General features: G+C 39.8%; 1 protein-coding gene across 2 annotated transcripts in view; it reads right to left on the bottom strand.

Annotated features, from left to right (window-relative positions):
• Positions 1 to 1,339: 1,339 nt before the first annotated feature.
• Positions 1,340 to 15,116, bottom strand: part of TLR3 (toll like receptor 3) — a 39,551-nt gene continuing 25,774 nt past the window's right edge. For both annotated transcript variants that reach the window (XM_074541414.1, XM_005483864.4), the window contains exons 2-5: positions 9,903 to 10,351; positions 8,502 to 8,693; positions 5,072 to 6,897; positions 1,340 to 4,263 (exon numbers count right to left, since the gene is read on the bottom strand). In XM_074541414.1, coding sequence (XP_074397515.1) covers positions 4,035 to 4,263; positions 5,072 to 6,897; positions 8,502 to 8,693; positions 9,903 to 10,351 — 2,696 coding nt within the window. In that variant the 3' untranslated portion in view covers positions 1,340 to 4,034. The remainder of the gene's footprint in view (positions 4,264 to 5,071; positions 6,898 to 8,501; positions 8,694 to 9,902; positions 10,352 to 15,116) is intronic.

The raw sequence follows: 15,116 nt of genomic DNA, 5'->3' as shown, positions 1-15,116 counted from the left end.
GCTCCCAGCCATCCTAGGCAGTTTGGAGAGCACTAGAGGGTGACAGTGGCACAAGCCAGTCAGCTGAGGGCACACAGTAGGGAATTATTAACTTTGCCCTGGCTTTCCAACACTGGGTTGTCTGCCTGACTGAAGATCAATATGAACAACCAGCAGCAGTTTGGGAACACTGTAATTCTTAGTATTATGGACAAGGCAAATGTTGTGCCAGCTCAGAACATGGCAGGTCATGTGGCCCTTGGAGTGCCCAAGAGAACAGTGCAGGCTGAAAGTTAGACCAGTTGCTTTATACATGTGAGTACATCGACCAACTAGTTGTACTATCGATGTTAAGTTGGCAGGTGCTGGTCCACAACAACCAGGAGTACAAAGTGAGGAATTTTATGTCTGCCTTGTCTTCCTAGCACATCAAGGAGAGCAATGAGCTGGCAGAGAGAGCACACAGACCACCAAGTAGAGGACTGAGATTTGAAACTGGAGTATTCCTGGCCTTTTTCTTACAAACCAGGATATGTTCTGACAAAACCTTATGGAATAGGTGCACTTAAATCTAACAGCAACACAACCTGAATTTATTCCTACCAAGGTAAAAAGCCCTGCCTAAGCCACAGTGAAAGTAGCATAATTGAGCTCATTGGAGGGTAGTATATTCATCTCAGCTATATATATGAACATCACTACCTGTAACTTGTTCATTACTCCCTGTGTCCTGGTTCTGGCTAGGACTGGGTTAATGTTTGCAATAGCAAGGAGGGGCACGGCTAGGACCCTGAGGTCATTCTGTGTCTCCTCACATCAAGCAAAAGGGGCAGGGGTCCTTTGTGTTCCATGAGGTAAGAACTCACATGTGAATCGATCACCTCCCTTGTACACTCTTGTTATTAATGTTGTTCATGTTACTGTTTGGTTTTTGTTTCATTGCTTTTTCAAGTAAATTGTTCTTATCTCAACCCATGATGTTCACCTTTTGTGTCTCCAGTTCTGCTCTCCAGCCTGCCAGGGGGAGGGAGGAGTGAGCGAGCAGCACACAGAACACTAAATTGAGGAATAGTATTCCTAAACCATGACACCCTGTCATTCAAGATCTGCAGAAACAGTCAGGTTCCACTCCAAATCTCCAGACTTGAGCATTCTACCTCACTCAAGTCCTTTGTATATTCTGCTTTCAATACAAATGGCTCCTCTTTAGTCCTATGTAACATCTTTGATATTACAAGTTTGGAACTACTTTTCATTTATTTGGTGTTTAACTCATCCGCAAATCAACATAATATAATCTCATGCTTCTCACTGTAATGAGACTGCCCAGCTCAGACACAGACTGTGAATACTGAAAGCACTTACAACTCTTAGCCATGTTAAGCCCATTTATTTAATCTCAATAAAATTGTCAAACAAAGAGGAGCAGACTAGAAGTAAATTTCAGAAAAACAGGGAATATTTATGGGAAAATTTTAGGTCTGGTATAACTGATGATTACCACTGGCCCTGTGATTATTTTTTTTGTGCCTTTTTTTTTTCTACATTATGAACCGGGGTTTTTTATTGTTTTATACATTGTGAACCTTTATAATGTCAATTATTGTGGTAGATTATTTTAAACTGCATCTATATACTAAAGTAACTGTTTAGAATGTATTCATCATATTTTTATAATTTAAAGGGATTTTTCATTCATCACCCAGTACTTCTTTGTATTCCTAGCTGTATTACAAAACTAAGCATTTATAAGATTTTTTTAACTTCTGAAACCAATTTTGGAGACTTTTGTAGTAACTAGAAAAATCTTTAAGAATTTAGACATGCTGTCATTTGTCAGGCTCTAAGAATCAGAAAAGACCATTAGATAATCTAGTCTGACCTCTTGTATCACATTTCACCGCTGCATTTCTCCATGTGTTCTCTTCATCTTTACATGATTTTTAATATCCATGTGAATACTAATAATATCCATGTGAACTACTAGCATTTTCTAAACAATTTATGTTAATGTGGAAAGAGAAATTGTGCTGCTATGTGTCATTGCAGATTCAGGATAGGAACCCTGTCACATATTATTCTTTAAATAAGAGAAAGAACAGTTGATATGGTGCATACCCGCCACACCATAATTACCAACTTGCCTCCTCAACTTTCATGGCCTAAGCATGAAGAAAGAATTTGTCACTTCACCTGAAAAGGTGAGAAAGATGAGATGAAAGCATCACAATGGGGATAATCCTATTACTGTAATTAGGGAATCATCATCTATCACTTCAGCTGTAAACAAAGCCTGTTTTGTTTTCACTCAGGAGTTCCCAGGCAAGTGAAGACATCTGCACCCCCTTCACTATTCCAGTGCATGAAAAAAATTATATTTCACTAATTATTTGTCTTGTTTAGGTTTTTATCATCATGGGACAATAGGAAACCCATTAAAACCCAATTTTTCATCTACATATATAGCAAATAATGAGAAAGCTGTTTTAAATGTGAAGTATAGAACTGTTTTCTAAAGCAGTAAAACAGCATTCTTGTAGCAACAGTGGTATTGAAGTTGATGAGGGAAATGCTAGGGGAAAAAAGCATTTTAAAAATATTCCTGAGCTATTGAAGGATCACAGACCTACTAAAAGCTGACAAAGTTTTTAAAGGTCCTTGCAGTAGCAATTAAATATTAACAAAACTATACAAATGACTGACTTGTGTCTAATTTACAATAACTTGTGTTTTCACAAGTTGTCAGATTCACCATCATTTTAGCCAGTGTTAAACATGATAAACACTCTTGAAAGCACATTTTGCTCAGCCTCGGCTGTCTCTCCAGATCAAGCTACTAGCCCATATGTTTGAAGCTTAATGCCCTGGCAATTGCCATCTAGCCCACATTTCTGTAAAATATGCTCAGGAAAAAAACTAGCTTAATATACAAGAAATAAACTACAGGATTCTATCTGATTTTTTTACAGTTTTATTTTTAGCTATCAAAGGCAAAACTGTGTATAAAGGGATACAAAAAAATTGAAATTAATCTATTGCTGAATTTTTTTTTCCTACTCCACCTCTACCTGTGGTCACAATAATGTTTCTGATACTATTTAAAATTATTTCTTTGTTTTTGTTGTTGTTGCTTTACCATTAACAAATTTTTTGGGAATGAAATTGTAGTAGCACAACTTTCTCCACAAAGTTGTCTTCTGGCTATATTATAGAAACATCTGTGCCTTTATTAATTTTATATAGGTGCAGCAGTTGTGCCTTGGTCATGTTTCACATTGATTTCAAGTTCTGTGTACAGGCCTGCATATAGTTTTGTGTGCATTCTAAGAATCAAGGTGACATCTCTCAGTGTTAATGTCGTGCCAGCTCTCTGAATTTCACCAGAGAAGAGCAAAAATTTTTTTCCTGATACCAAATTTATTAAATCATTTGACTCATCAGCCTGAAAGTCACTTTTTGATAGCAACCAGTATTAGCCCCCCAGAAGGCATAATCACAAACGTATTAAAACCCACTTTGAAGCTGCTCACTTTGAAACTCACTTTTGAACTGCAAATTCTTGTTTTGAATTACAGAAGTAATTTTCTGTGTTGCTTAATGTGTTTCACAAGGAAAGCTTTCCAGCTGGAGGCATTGAATCCCCCATGTTTCAAAAGCAAGAACTAGTGTCCACTCTACCTTCTATAAAGATTTTGCTGTTTTATCATTAATGCATTTTCTTTTGTATATCCCCTTAGAGAGTCTGTCATTTTCTATCCTACATCATTTCATAGAACATCAGTGATTCCTACTGCTTTTGAGAATTTCTACCACATTTTCAATACACTGATTGAAATGACTATCCACCATGATCTCTTTTAACATCACTTCAGTGCAGCTGAATTAAAATATTAGCAAAAATAGGATTATAAACAAATAAATTTAAATGATAGTGCCCCTTACATATATTTACAGGATGACAAACTTTTTCAGACCTTCATGAAGGCTTGCTAGTTTTCCAGTGGTAGAAAGTACACAATGAAATGGCCCCATAATTCAATTATTTAGTTCAAAAATCAGTGCACTTTACTTCTACATTTAAGTGCCATCACTAATTGCTGATGAAATGCACTGACTCGTTCTTTCTGGGCTGGCCAGTTCAAGATGCAGCAAGATCTGAACATTCCTCTTCTCAGGTGAAGTGCATGATACAACTTGTAATCTTGGATATCATCAAGAAAGATCAGTATGATGGAGTCCCGACTTTGTTCAATGGCTTGCTGGAGAGCATGATATACCTTGAAACTGAAGCAAAAATAAGACAAAAATCAGTGTTTTCTTTTATGTGAAAGAGAAAGAAAAGATTAACAGGATCTTAGTATCTATTTTGTGATATACAATGGTTATTACTTTCCTTAAATTAGTTGCCTCTAACTAAAAAAATTAAAAGAACGCTCTAAAAATATAACCTAAGTGTACTGTCTTGATATTGCCTTATTTAGCAAAATCCCTTTCTTTATGAGACTACTATATAAGAATAGTGAAAAGACTAACTTAAAGGGAAAAAAAAAACCAACTTTCAGTCCTAGCGGTCTCACTCATTGTTGCTCTTCTTCAAATGTGTGATTTAAGGAAAGTAATTTGCAAGGGTATCAGCCTGACTTTTGGGAAAAACCCCAACCAAACAAAACAAATCAAAAGACCCTCCCCCTCCGAAAAAGCCCCAAAAGCAAAAAGAAGCCCAACAACCAACCAAACAAAAAACAACCAAAAAACCACTACAAAAACAAACCTAAAAACCCAAACAAATAAATCAAACAAAAAACCTCGCAAAAAACACCCAAGAAAATGCCTAAAACATTGACTTAGATATTCAAATGTACACTACTGTATGTGTGAAACAATTAACTTTATTAACTTAGAAATTATTTTGACGTGACAATATATTAGGTAAATATATTGAAGTAGATTTTGAGTTGGTGTTTTTCATTAAATGGTATTTTTAATTAAATTACAACTAAATAATTATCTTGGTAAAATATCTCTTAAGAAATTTTTTAATATCTCTTAAGAAATTTTTCCTCTTACAGATAAAATTTCAAATCCTACTCACTTTTTACACCAGGGATCCTGTAATAGGTGTTCAGTCACAACGAAAATAATCTTCCTGCTCATTTTTATGCTGTTAATTGTGGCTTCAAATACAGATACACCTGCTTCAAAATCCCGTTCTTCTAAACAAAACTTAATTTCAAAGTGGTTATTTTTTTCCAGAGACATGAAATTTTTAGACACCCAATTCTTGTCTTCTCTTGCATGAATAACATAGGCATCGTAATCATACTGTTCCTGTTGTCTCTCAAATTCTTTAAAACCAAGCATTCGATTGATTAAAACATTCCAGTAGAAAGCTATTCTCCACCCTTCAAAATGGATGGTAAGGACAATAAAAATGAATAGCGTCACAATAGTGGTAGAGATCACAAAAAGAAGTTGAAATGGAGCACTGTCTTTGCAGGCTGAGCTATCAAAATACAAAACCAGACTACCATGATATTTAGGTGGGGTGTTGCAAACGTACTGGGACCTCAATCCAGGTATATCTGCTTGGGTCTCATTAAGCCAATCAGCAAACCAAGCAATGCTTTCGCAGGTACAATCAAAGGGATTGGAATCCATCTCTAGTCTTCTCAAGCTCCTGAAAGGTGGACCAAATACTTTTTCTTCAACTGAGGTTATCAGATTTTTCTGAAGGTTCAACGAATTCAGAGAGGCTTGGTCATCAAACAGAGTTGCCGGAAGCAAATTCAAATTATTTGAGCCTAAATCCAAGTGTTTTAATTGAAACAGACCCTTGAAAACCTGAACTGGAATTTCATCAAGCCCATTTGATTTTAAATTAAGAATCTGCAAATTGGGAAGACCCTTTAAAAAAAGAACAGGGCCACCCGGATTTGCATGTTTCCAAAGCCGGGCTAAATTATTGTGCTGCAAATCCAGGATGTCAAGTTTGTCAAGTCCATCAAACAAGTCTTCTTGTATGTTTGCTATGTTGTTATTGCTGATGTCCAGGACAGTCAGATTTCGTAGAGGATGAAAAGGTGAAGGAGAAAAGGCCAAATTACTGCAGCCTACCTTCCTCAGCATCAGTTTTCTAAGGCCTGGGACAAAAATGAATGATTCACTTTGCAAAGTCAAGTTTTTATTATAGGAAAGATAAATATCTTGTATATTATTGAGACCTTTAAACTCATGACCTGTAAGCTGTTGACTAATTTCATTGAGACCAAGATCAAGAATTTTCAGGTGTCCCAGGGAAGAAAATGCCCCGCTTTCTATTGTAGAGATTCTGGTTTTTGTGAGGTTGAGAACCTGTAAGCTAGAATTAGCAAGTGATGAAAATGTTTTATTAGTTATTCTTTGTAAGTTTATGTTGCAGTTGCAGAGACTCAGATATTTCAGGTTATTCAGACCTGTGAACATGTTAGCAGTAATTCCTGGAAAATTGTTATTATCCATTATAAGGTACTCCAGGCGGTATAGCCAATGAAAAGAAAAATCTTCAATTTTCCCAGCAAGTGAGTTTATGAGATTCAAATATTTAAGGTTGGATAATCCATAAAATAAACGCGAAGTTACATGAATATTATTAATCTTCAGGTTTAAGTATTGTAAACTTGAAAGCCACTGAAATGAATCGTTTTCTATGACAGAGAGAGAATTTTGGGAAAGGTTTAAAATTGTAAGATTTGTTCCTTGCAGTCCCTGGAAAGTTGACTTGCCAATGCAGGAAAGTTTCACATGGCTTAGTGAGAGGTTTCGAATTGCTGTGTTTGACAATTCTGTACAAAGTTTCTTTGTGCGATTTTCTCTAAGTTCAACATTGTTCAGTATGAGGCCCCACAAATTTCCAATTGTATGGAAGCATCCCGTATGAAACTGAAAGGATAAGAAAAAAAAACTTGAGCTAAACAAGAAAGATGTAAGAAAGTTGACCAATAAAACAAAAACTTGGAAAGGCTTTCAAATGCAATTTCTTAGAAGAATAGAACTCCTACACTCAGATTGCTTCACAGCCAAGTTCAGACAAACACTTTATGGAGTTTACACTTCTTGTTCTATCACTTATAACATGATTATCATAAATCTGAGTAGTATTATTTTAGAAGACAGAAAGTGGCTTAGTGGGATGCAAGTTTCAATCCAATAACCAAAACTTCTTCTCTAGAAGTATCTTAAAATTTTTATATCTTTTTTCAAATTTCTTTTATTGATATCTGCTAGGTATACTAATCTACTAGTTATTAGGTCTGCAGACAGACAAGAAGAAACCCAGTTTCTATGTGCAAACTGAAGCTAATATGAAACCTAATACTACACACTTGCTTTCACAATATGGATCACAAGCTTTTATCATAGTGCTGGCCCCTCATCTTGATTAACATATCAGCTGAGGGATTAAATACTCCATTTTTCAGAATGATTCAAATGCATAAGGCTGCTTTTTAGATAGCAGTACTGTAAAACCAGAGCAGCTGAAACTGGCACAAAGTAGCAGTGCCCAAGAAAGGAGTAGTGCCATTTACTTATCCACACCCTGTGCCCTAGTGCCAGAATAGCCCCACTTGCAGTCACACAGTGAACCAGGTAGGGAACCAGTGTGACTACAAGCTAACCAAGCCAAAACACCTGTAGAGTTTCCTCAGTGATCCAGCACAAAGCCTCATAAAAGCTGGTATCAGAAAGAGGGAGGGATGAAGAGGCCAAGCAAAAGAGGATGGTGGGATTCATTCTTAGCATGGATACAAACTTATACCACCTTAAAATATTCTTGTAGGTTCAGTGTACATATTTTTTAGAGATCAATCAACTGGGAAACAAAGCAGAAGAAACAAACAAAAACCAAACGAACCAAGGAAATTCAATGCATATTCAGTATTCGTATGCTGAGAGTCAACCAGTTTAGAATTGCCACACTTAACCATCACTCTTCAAAGAATCAAACACTGAGAAGCAGGTCAGAGAGCACAGATGGAAGACAAAGCACCCATGTGGGTTTTTCTTTCAGGAATAGGTATATGTTTCTGGAATGATTATTTCTCTGATGTTCCCATAGCCACAAGTTGAACACTCTCTTTGATTAACTGAGAAGTGAAACCTAGATTGTATAACCAGACTTGCATATTACCACAATTTATATCCACTTAGAATGTGTGTCAGCCCTTCACCTTCAGCCTGTGTGAAAATAGTTTTGCAGAGAAAATACCTGGTAAGGATTCTAAGAGTGTCTCAATTTAGGTCTTGCTTGAGACCTCTGATCTACATGGAACCAGCCCATATGAAACCAGCCTGTGCCGATTTCAGTGGCAAAATAGTGATTCTGTACATCACTGCTGGAGGTCAGCAGGAATGCTGTATAAAATGGGTTTTGGACCTCACTGGATCAAAATTGTAATGTAAATACCATACAACCATAAAGGGCAAATCAGAATAATTCCATTTTATACTTACACCTGTTAAATTTCTGTTGAAATACTTCCTACCTCTTTTAGTGGATTTGATGACAAATCAAGACTATTTAATGAGGTGTTGCTAAGAAAACTGAAGTCTTCTTTTTTCAACTCAGTGATTTGGTTGCTCCCCAACATGAGTTCATGAAGTTTCTCCAACTGTTGCTCCAATCCTAAATTGGCTGACTTCAAAGAATTATGAGATAGGTCCAAAATTTTCAAGTTCTGGAGAGAATATGCAAGAAAAAAAAGTTATAAAATTATTTTTAATCTTTATTTTATGTAATACACAAAAAATTTAGAAATATTTTGTTAGAGTACAACTGATTAGAAATTAGTTGCAATACTACACTTAAAATAAATTTGCAATACAGAAATGGCAGCTTTCAAGCTCCTGCTGAAAGAAGTATTCTATATTTTTCACACCAGTAACTTTCATGGTATTAATGGTATTAACCTGCTAAAGTATCTACTGCAACCCAAAGTAGATTTAGTTAACGTTCCTTGATTCACTGAAGGCCCTCACTCATATAAAGTGATAAATGCAAAAGCCAACAGGTTGCTGTAGTTACAACTATTGCATGATTAGACATTGCATTCTGTGCTTTTTCAGCGTGGTCCAGCCCCGTAAATGGAATGAGGAAGGTGAAGTTCCCTGAACATGGAAGGTGGTTGCACTCACTGTATTTAGTTGTACCAGTGGTCCAGTGCAAGCAAGTACACTTCATGCAACTGAACTGGAATACTGAGTTTAGCAGGAAAGTTCAGACCTACTCAAAACCACATGCTTACTCACTGGAACACACCTACACATTGTCCTTACTTTACTGTTCTTTATCCTTAGGCTCTTCATTTTGCATGAGGCCTGCCTGGTACAAAGACAGTGAAATAGTCCTTTCCTGCGTTCTGTGGTGGTCCCCCAATCTCTGCCACAGACAAGAATATTTAACCACACGTAAACTAGCAGAGAAAGCACAGGTACAATAAAAACATTTTTACTCTTTCTCAGTTCTTGAAGTCCTGAGAGATACATTCAGCCTAAGCACTGGCCTTCCTGGTTTGAATATTTAAACCTCAACCTTGAGAATTGAGGCTACCAGCTACCCAGGCAGCTCAGATTCCACAGTATCCACTTCAATATTCTCATCATCTGGTGCTGCTATTGGCTCAGCACACCTCCTGCATGGGAGAGGTGCTTCAAAGTGATGCAATACAGAAAGAGGAATGGAGAGCATTCACTCACAAAGATGACTGAGACTCCAACATGCTATAACAGAAGAAGCCACAAGGCCTCTTCTTCAGCAAAAATCAGTGAAAGATTATATGTAGGGTATTTTGAGATACCAACAAAGCAGTTCTGTATAACACCGGAAAATACAGTAAATTTCCCATTTCTACTTTATTAACATGAAAAGGTGCATTTCTAACTCTTACCTTCAGGGTTTTGAAAGGATGATTTTTTATATTTAGTCTGTTGTATCCTAGATTGAGCTCAGTCAGGTTGGTGCAGGAAGCAAAGACTCTGTCAGGGAGCTTATACAATTCATTATGTTCTAACTTTAGAATTTGCAACAGGGGCACATTTTGGCACAATTCTGGTTGCAATTTAGAGATGCTGTTGTAGCCTGCATTCAAGTAAACCAGCTGGCTGTACTTGGTCAAATTTGCAGGACCTAGCTGTTTTAGCTGATTATGAGAAATGTCCAAACTCGTTATATTGTCTGGAAGATCAGAGGGAATTTGAGTCAGCTTTAGGTGACTGCAGTCAGCCATTTCATTTTGGATATGACATTGCTTTCCAGCTGATGCAAACGGCCAGAAGACAAACATCAGTCTGACACATAAGCTGCTCCACCAAAGAATAGCGTTTCGCATCATTCTATCTGCAAAGGCAAAAAGAACACTGCAAATTACAATCATTTTGACATGACTTGCGTCTTCAGCTGAAGGATAAGCAAGCAAAGCTTAAAAAATACGTGATTTCATAGTGAGGAGCAGTCAGTGGTTTTAATCCATGAATTTCTTCTGCATTTACTTCTGCAGAAGAGTTATGTCTAATAATCACTCTAAATAAATACTTTTATTTTAAAGCAATAATATTGTCTCGCACAAAAATAGGTATGTTCAAAAAGCTACCAGCTTTATCTATTATCAATGAAAATTTTCAATTGCTTTCTCTTTTCTGATTAATTTGGCATTGCTTTAACATTCATAAAATGCAATAAATATGACAAATTGTACATAAGCCTCTCAATATTAGTAACTGATCTCTGACCTTAATTACATCTAAAATATTTACAGTTACATGCAGTAAAAATACATAATATACCACTTCTTTCTTTTACTGTTCTTGCCAGTTTTTGTTTTACAAGTCAATCACACAAAAGTCTATCAGTCTTTCCATCTTATAGAGAAAGTAGGAGTACCAGGCTATAGAAACATATATGAGAAAGTAAGAACACACAAAATAAATCAGTACCAACTTAATCAGAGAAAGAAATAGATAACAGCCAAGGTGTAGAGGAGACACTGCCCCTAGATTCAATATATTTATCCAAATACTTTCAGGAAAACTTATACATTTAAGAATTTATATACTCCACCCCATATCTTTTGTTCATTTAGATTAGGATATCAACATTGAAACTCTAATTTTCAATGGCTATACCTGTTTTTTCATTACATTTCTAATGAATCTTAGGCTTTTTCATATTTTGTTTGTGTGAGGGCGTACTGAGCCCCGGGATCCGGCTAGCTAGTGAGGGGCGAAGGCCAGCACCCCTGCACATCTAAAACCAGCCCCCCTCGGCGTCTTTGGCCTTGGGCTGAGCTGGGAGGTGGCTCGGAGCGGCATGAGTGTGAGACGAATTAGGAGGCGACCACTTGCTGGAGGTAGGCTGTCGGTTTTATTACAGAGTCACCAACAAGGAGGGGAAACACCCAGCAAATGGCCCTGAACAGGGGGCCACACAGGGTTTTTAAGGGAAAAAAGGGGGAAAAGGTAGGGAAACCCAGCTAGCCAATAATAATACATATTTTGAGGTCCTAAACATAATTGACATACCTAAATAACCAACTAATATTAAGCAAAGGAGGGGCTCCGGGGCGGCAGCCAACCATAACCCCCAGAGAGAAGAAGGTTCTCGAAACCTGGGAGGAGAAAGGGGGTGATTGACTTAACCCAGGGAGGAAACGACTTTCACTTATAAGGGAAACCAGGGGAGGAGCAATTACATATCGGCAACTATGAATAGCGGTTACTATAGCAACTTAGCTGGCAGGCTAACGGTGGCGGGAAAGAAGGGGGAACGAAACCATTTTACACATAATAGGGGAGAACAATACATAAATTGGGGGAATAACACAAGAAACTTAACAACACACTACAACATTTGTTCATTTTCCATTTCGTATCCATTAGATTTAAATTCACCTGGTGATCTTGTAATGAGACTTTACTGTCCAAAGAAAGAAAATTGATTCCATAAAAATTCTGATCAGAACAGAACTGTGTGAGCTCACAAGGGTTTGACTAGTCTTCTGAGTCATAGAGCTTGCCTAATTAAATGGAATTTCTTCTAATCAAAAGAAGAGTCCTCTGTATCTTCCATATTACAGAATTAATCTTTAGTAGAGGGAGAACATACTTTGTGAGCGCTTGCCAGAACGTTTTTTTCATGCTGTAGCACAGGACAATAAGCTTAGGCTCCTGTCTTCCATTTTTTCTATTTTAAAAAATAGAAAGCTTATACTTTCAACCCTGATGTCTGACAGTGTGTCCACAGTCTTGATACACACTTATCTGTATGGCCTTCTGCCAACAAACTTGGAGCCTACCTGCCAAGCTAAATTTACCAATCAGTTCAGTCTCAGCAGGACGGGCTCCCAGGCAGAGAAGGCTGTTAGTGCCCCAGTACAGAACACGCTATAGATGGGAATAAACCTGCCTAGACTTAGCAGGAAGCTAGAAGAGCTTCTCTGCCGGTTTATCTCCCCGAAAGGTTGTGTGGTGGTGGAGCCCACCCAGGGACGCCAAGTGTCCGGTTTATCTCGGCTGTTTGAGGGGCCTGGGAAGGCCTGAGGGTGGCCTTGGGCAGCCCGCGTATCGAAGGACGAGAAGAGGCTTCAGTTCTTCTTTCTGGTTTTATGTTTATTAATTGTTTATCTAAAAGATGTTCTTTCAGCCTAACAAAGATCCGCTCAGCAGTCAGCCATGGGCACACTGTCTCTCCCTCCGGGGCAGGCACCTATCTTTATACCCTTTGCTACGTATACAATATTTATCATTTTTCCCCAATACCATCTATTGTTATAACTCGGTGTACTCTTAGTAATAACCAATAGAAAGGTGCCACCGTGGCCAAAGAAGATGGAGGAGAGGAGGAAGAAGAAGGAGGGCAGGACACACCCCAATTCCTCCATCTTGCTCCTCTAAACCCCCCTGTACATAAATCCTAAACCCTGTTTCTCTATCTCTAATTAACTAATCCCTTCACCATTCACCCGGTGAAGCCCTCATCCTTGTCGTCTCCTGTGCAGGGTCAAAGTCCTGCCACCAGACACTTCTGGCAACATTCCAGGACTCCCAAGACCCCCAAGCTGGTCTCGGAGGCTCAGCATCTCAGGACTGAGATCTTGAGATCCGACATCTCCCCCTTCTGTTTGCCCCAAGAAACCCTCTTTTACAATCCGATTCATGGCATCTGGGACGACATGGATGAGGACTAGGAAAGCTATTACAATATAAAACCTTAAACTATTAAAACATAAAATCCTACCCTTAAAATTCTTCTCCAAATGGGAGAAATGTCAAAGAAATCTGCCCTTAAAATTCCTCTCCAAATGGGAGAAATGTCAAAGAAATCTACCAGCTGATCAATATATGATCCTTTGTCAGTTTTCCCCTGTAATAGGTAAATTTATCCCATTGCCTATTGCAATTCAAGATCCCAAGGAGAAAACCCCCCAGAGTCTTTCGTTCTTATACAGAAATATTCAAGACCCCAAAGGGAAAACCCCCCCAGAGTCTTTCGTTTCTCTTGTTTCTCTTCTGAGTTGTCCTTTGCAGTCTGAGTCCCGACTTTTGTCTGAGTATTCGTTTCTTCTTATATCTTGTTGAGGAAAAGGCATGTCGTGCACTTCGGTCATTCCCCCACGAGTGGCGCTGTCACCGGCCTCCGTGGCTGGGAGCCATGAACACAGCTGCCTCTCATTCAGCCGATTGTTGCTGTTTGCAAGCCTACTTGAGACCGGGGTTACCTGTTTTTTGATTCAACTGACAATAGGGTTAAAAAACACACGCCTCCCCGGGAGGGGAGAGGCTTGGGACCCCGAGGGTTTTTACCAAAGGCACCAAGTCTGGAGAGGGCCCCTCCTCGCCTGAGACGTCACCGTGGGTCTGGCCCGCCCCCGCCCGCGCTCTTTACTCTGCGCATGCGTGCTTTCCGAGCTGCCCTCTGTCTCTCCCGAGGTAATTTTTTCCTCTCCCTTTTTATTCCGCCTCTGAATTTTCCCCCCTCGGTCTGCCCCTGACTGTCTCCTCCTCCTCCGACGCTGTGTGTGTGTGTGGCCCTATATCGGTGTGTGAGGCCGTCCCCGCCGGCACCCGCGCCCGCCGCGACTCGCTCCGGGTTTTTTGCGTCACAACCGCGCGCCTCCTGCGTCTCGGCAGCCTTTCTGGGATTGCGCAATTTCCCTAATGCCGCTGCCCATGTCGGACGCCCCTGCTGCGCTGGCATGTGACTTCTGCCCTCCCGGGTTCTTGCGAGTTTTGCCCGCCGCGCGCGTTTCTGCTACCTTGCCGGCCCCCGGGGCCGCTGCACCCCCCGGCCCTGAGCTTAGCAAAGCCGTATCTGAACACGCGTCTCTTGTTTTTTCTTTACCCGCGCTCCCCGCCTGCTCCGCCGCTGCCTGGCTGCCGCGAGAAAGCGCCTCCCCCGGTCCCCTCTCACCCCCCCCCCTGCTCCTGGCCCTCCATGCTCTCTGGGCTTTCAGGACGCTTTTTGGGAGTTTCCCAGGGTTTCTGGGTTTTGGGACCGGGTATTTTAATAATATTTCTTGCTCTTTTTTCTCCAAGAGCATTTCCCCCTGGCTTCTTAAGGCCAGAGCTAATCTTTTCCGGAGTCTTGCTCCCCCCTGTTTTGAGGGCCCCCCCCCCAGATGTCTGCTGCGTCTGTTGGGTTATTTCTTCCTGGCCTTTTAAGGCCAGAGCTAATTAATTATTTTTCTGGAGTCATGCTCCTCCCCCCCCCAGATGTCTGCTGCGTCTGGAGGTCTACCTTCCTGGCCTTTTAAGGCCAGAGCTAATTAATTTTTTTGTATGTTTGTGTCACACCTTATAAGGTGGACAAAATTTCCCGTTGTTCCTGGGAAGGTTTCCCGTTGTTCCTGGGAAGGTGTGCCCCCCATGTTCTTATTTTTTCAGGCTTTCTTACCGAATCTGTCGCCCACAGAGCAGTCTGGACGTCTCGATCACTGTCCAGCAGATCAGGAGAAGTGGTTCCAGGGCGCCTTCTGGTTCCAATCCGGGCTGTTCTGCTACGATTGTCTTCGGCAGAAACTGAGAGGTGGAATTCTCAGTGACTGCTGTTTTTTTTTTTTTTTTTGCAGTCTCTGTTAGCTTTTTGTTTTCTTCTTCTCTCTCTTTTT

This window comes from Zonotrichia albicollis, chromosome 5 (assembly GCF_047830755.1).
Source record: "Zonotrichia albicollis isolate bZonAlb1 chromosome 5, bZonAlb1.hap1, whole genome shotgun sequence".
Taxonomy (NCBI): domain Eukaryota; kingdom Metazoa; phylum Chordata; class Aves; order Passeriformes; family Passerellidae; genus Zonotrichia; species Zonotrichia albicollis.
The sequence above is the reverse complement of the archived record's forward strand: the minus strand, read 5'-3'. Positions and strand labels throughout refer to the sequence as shown.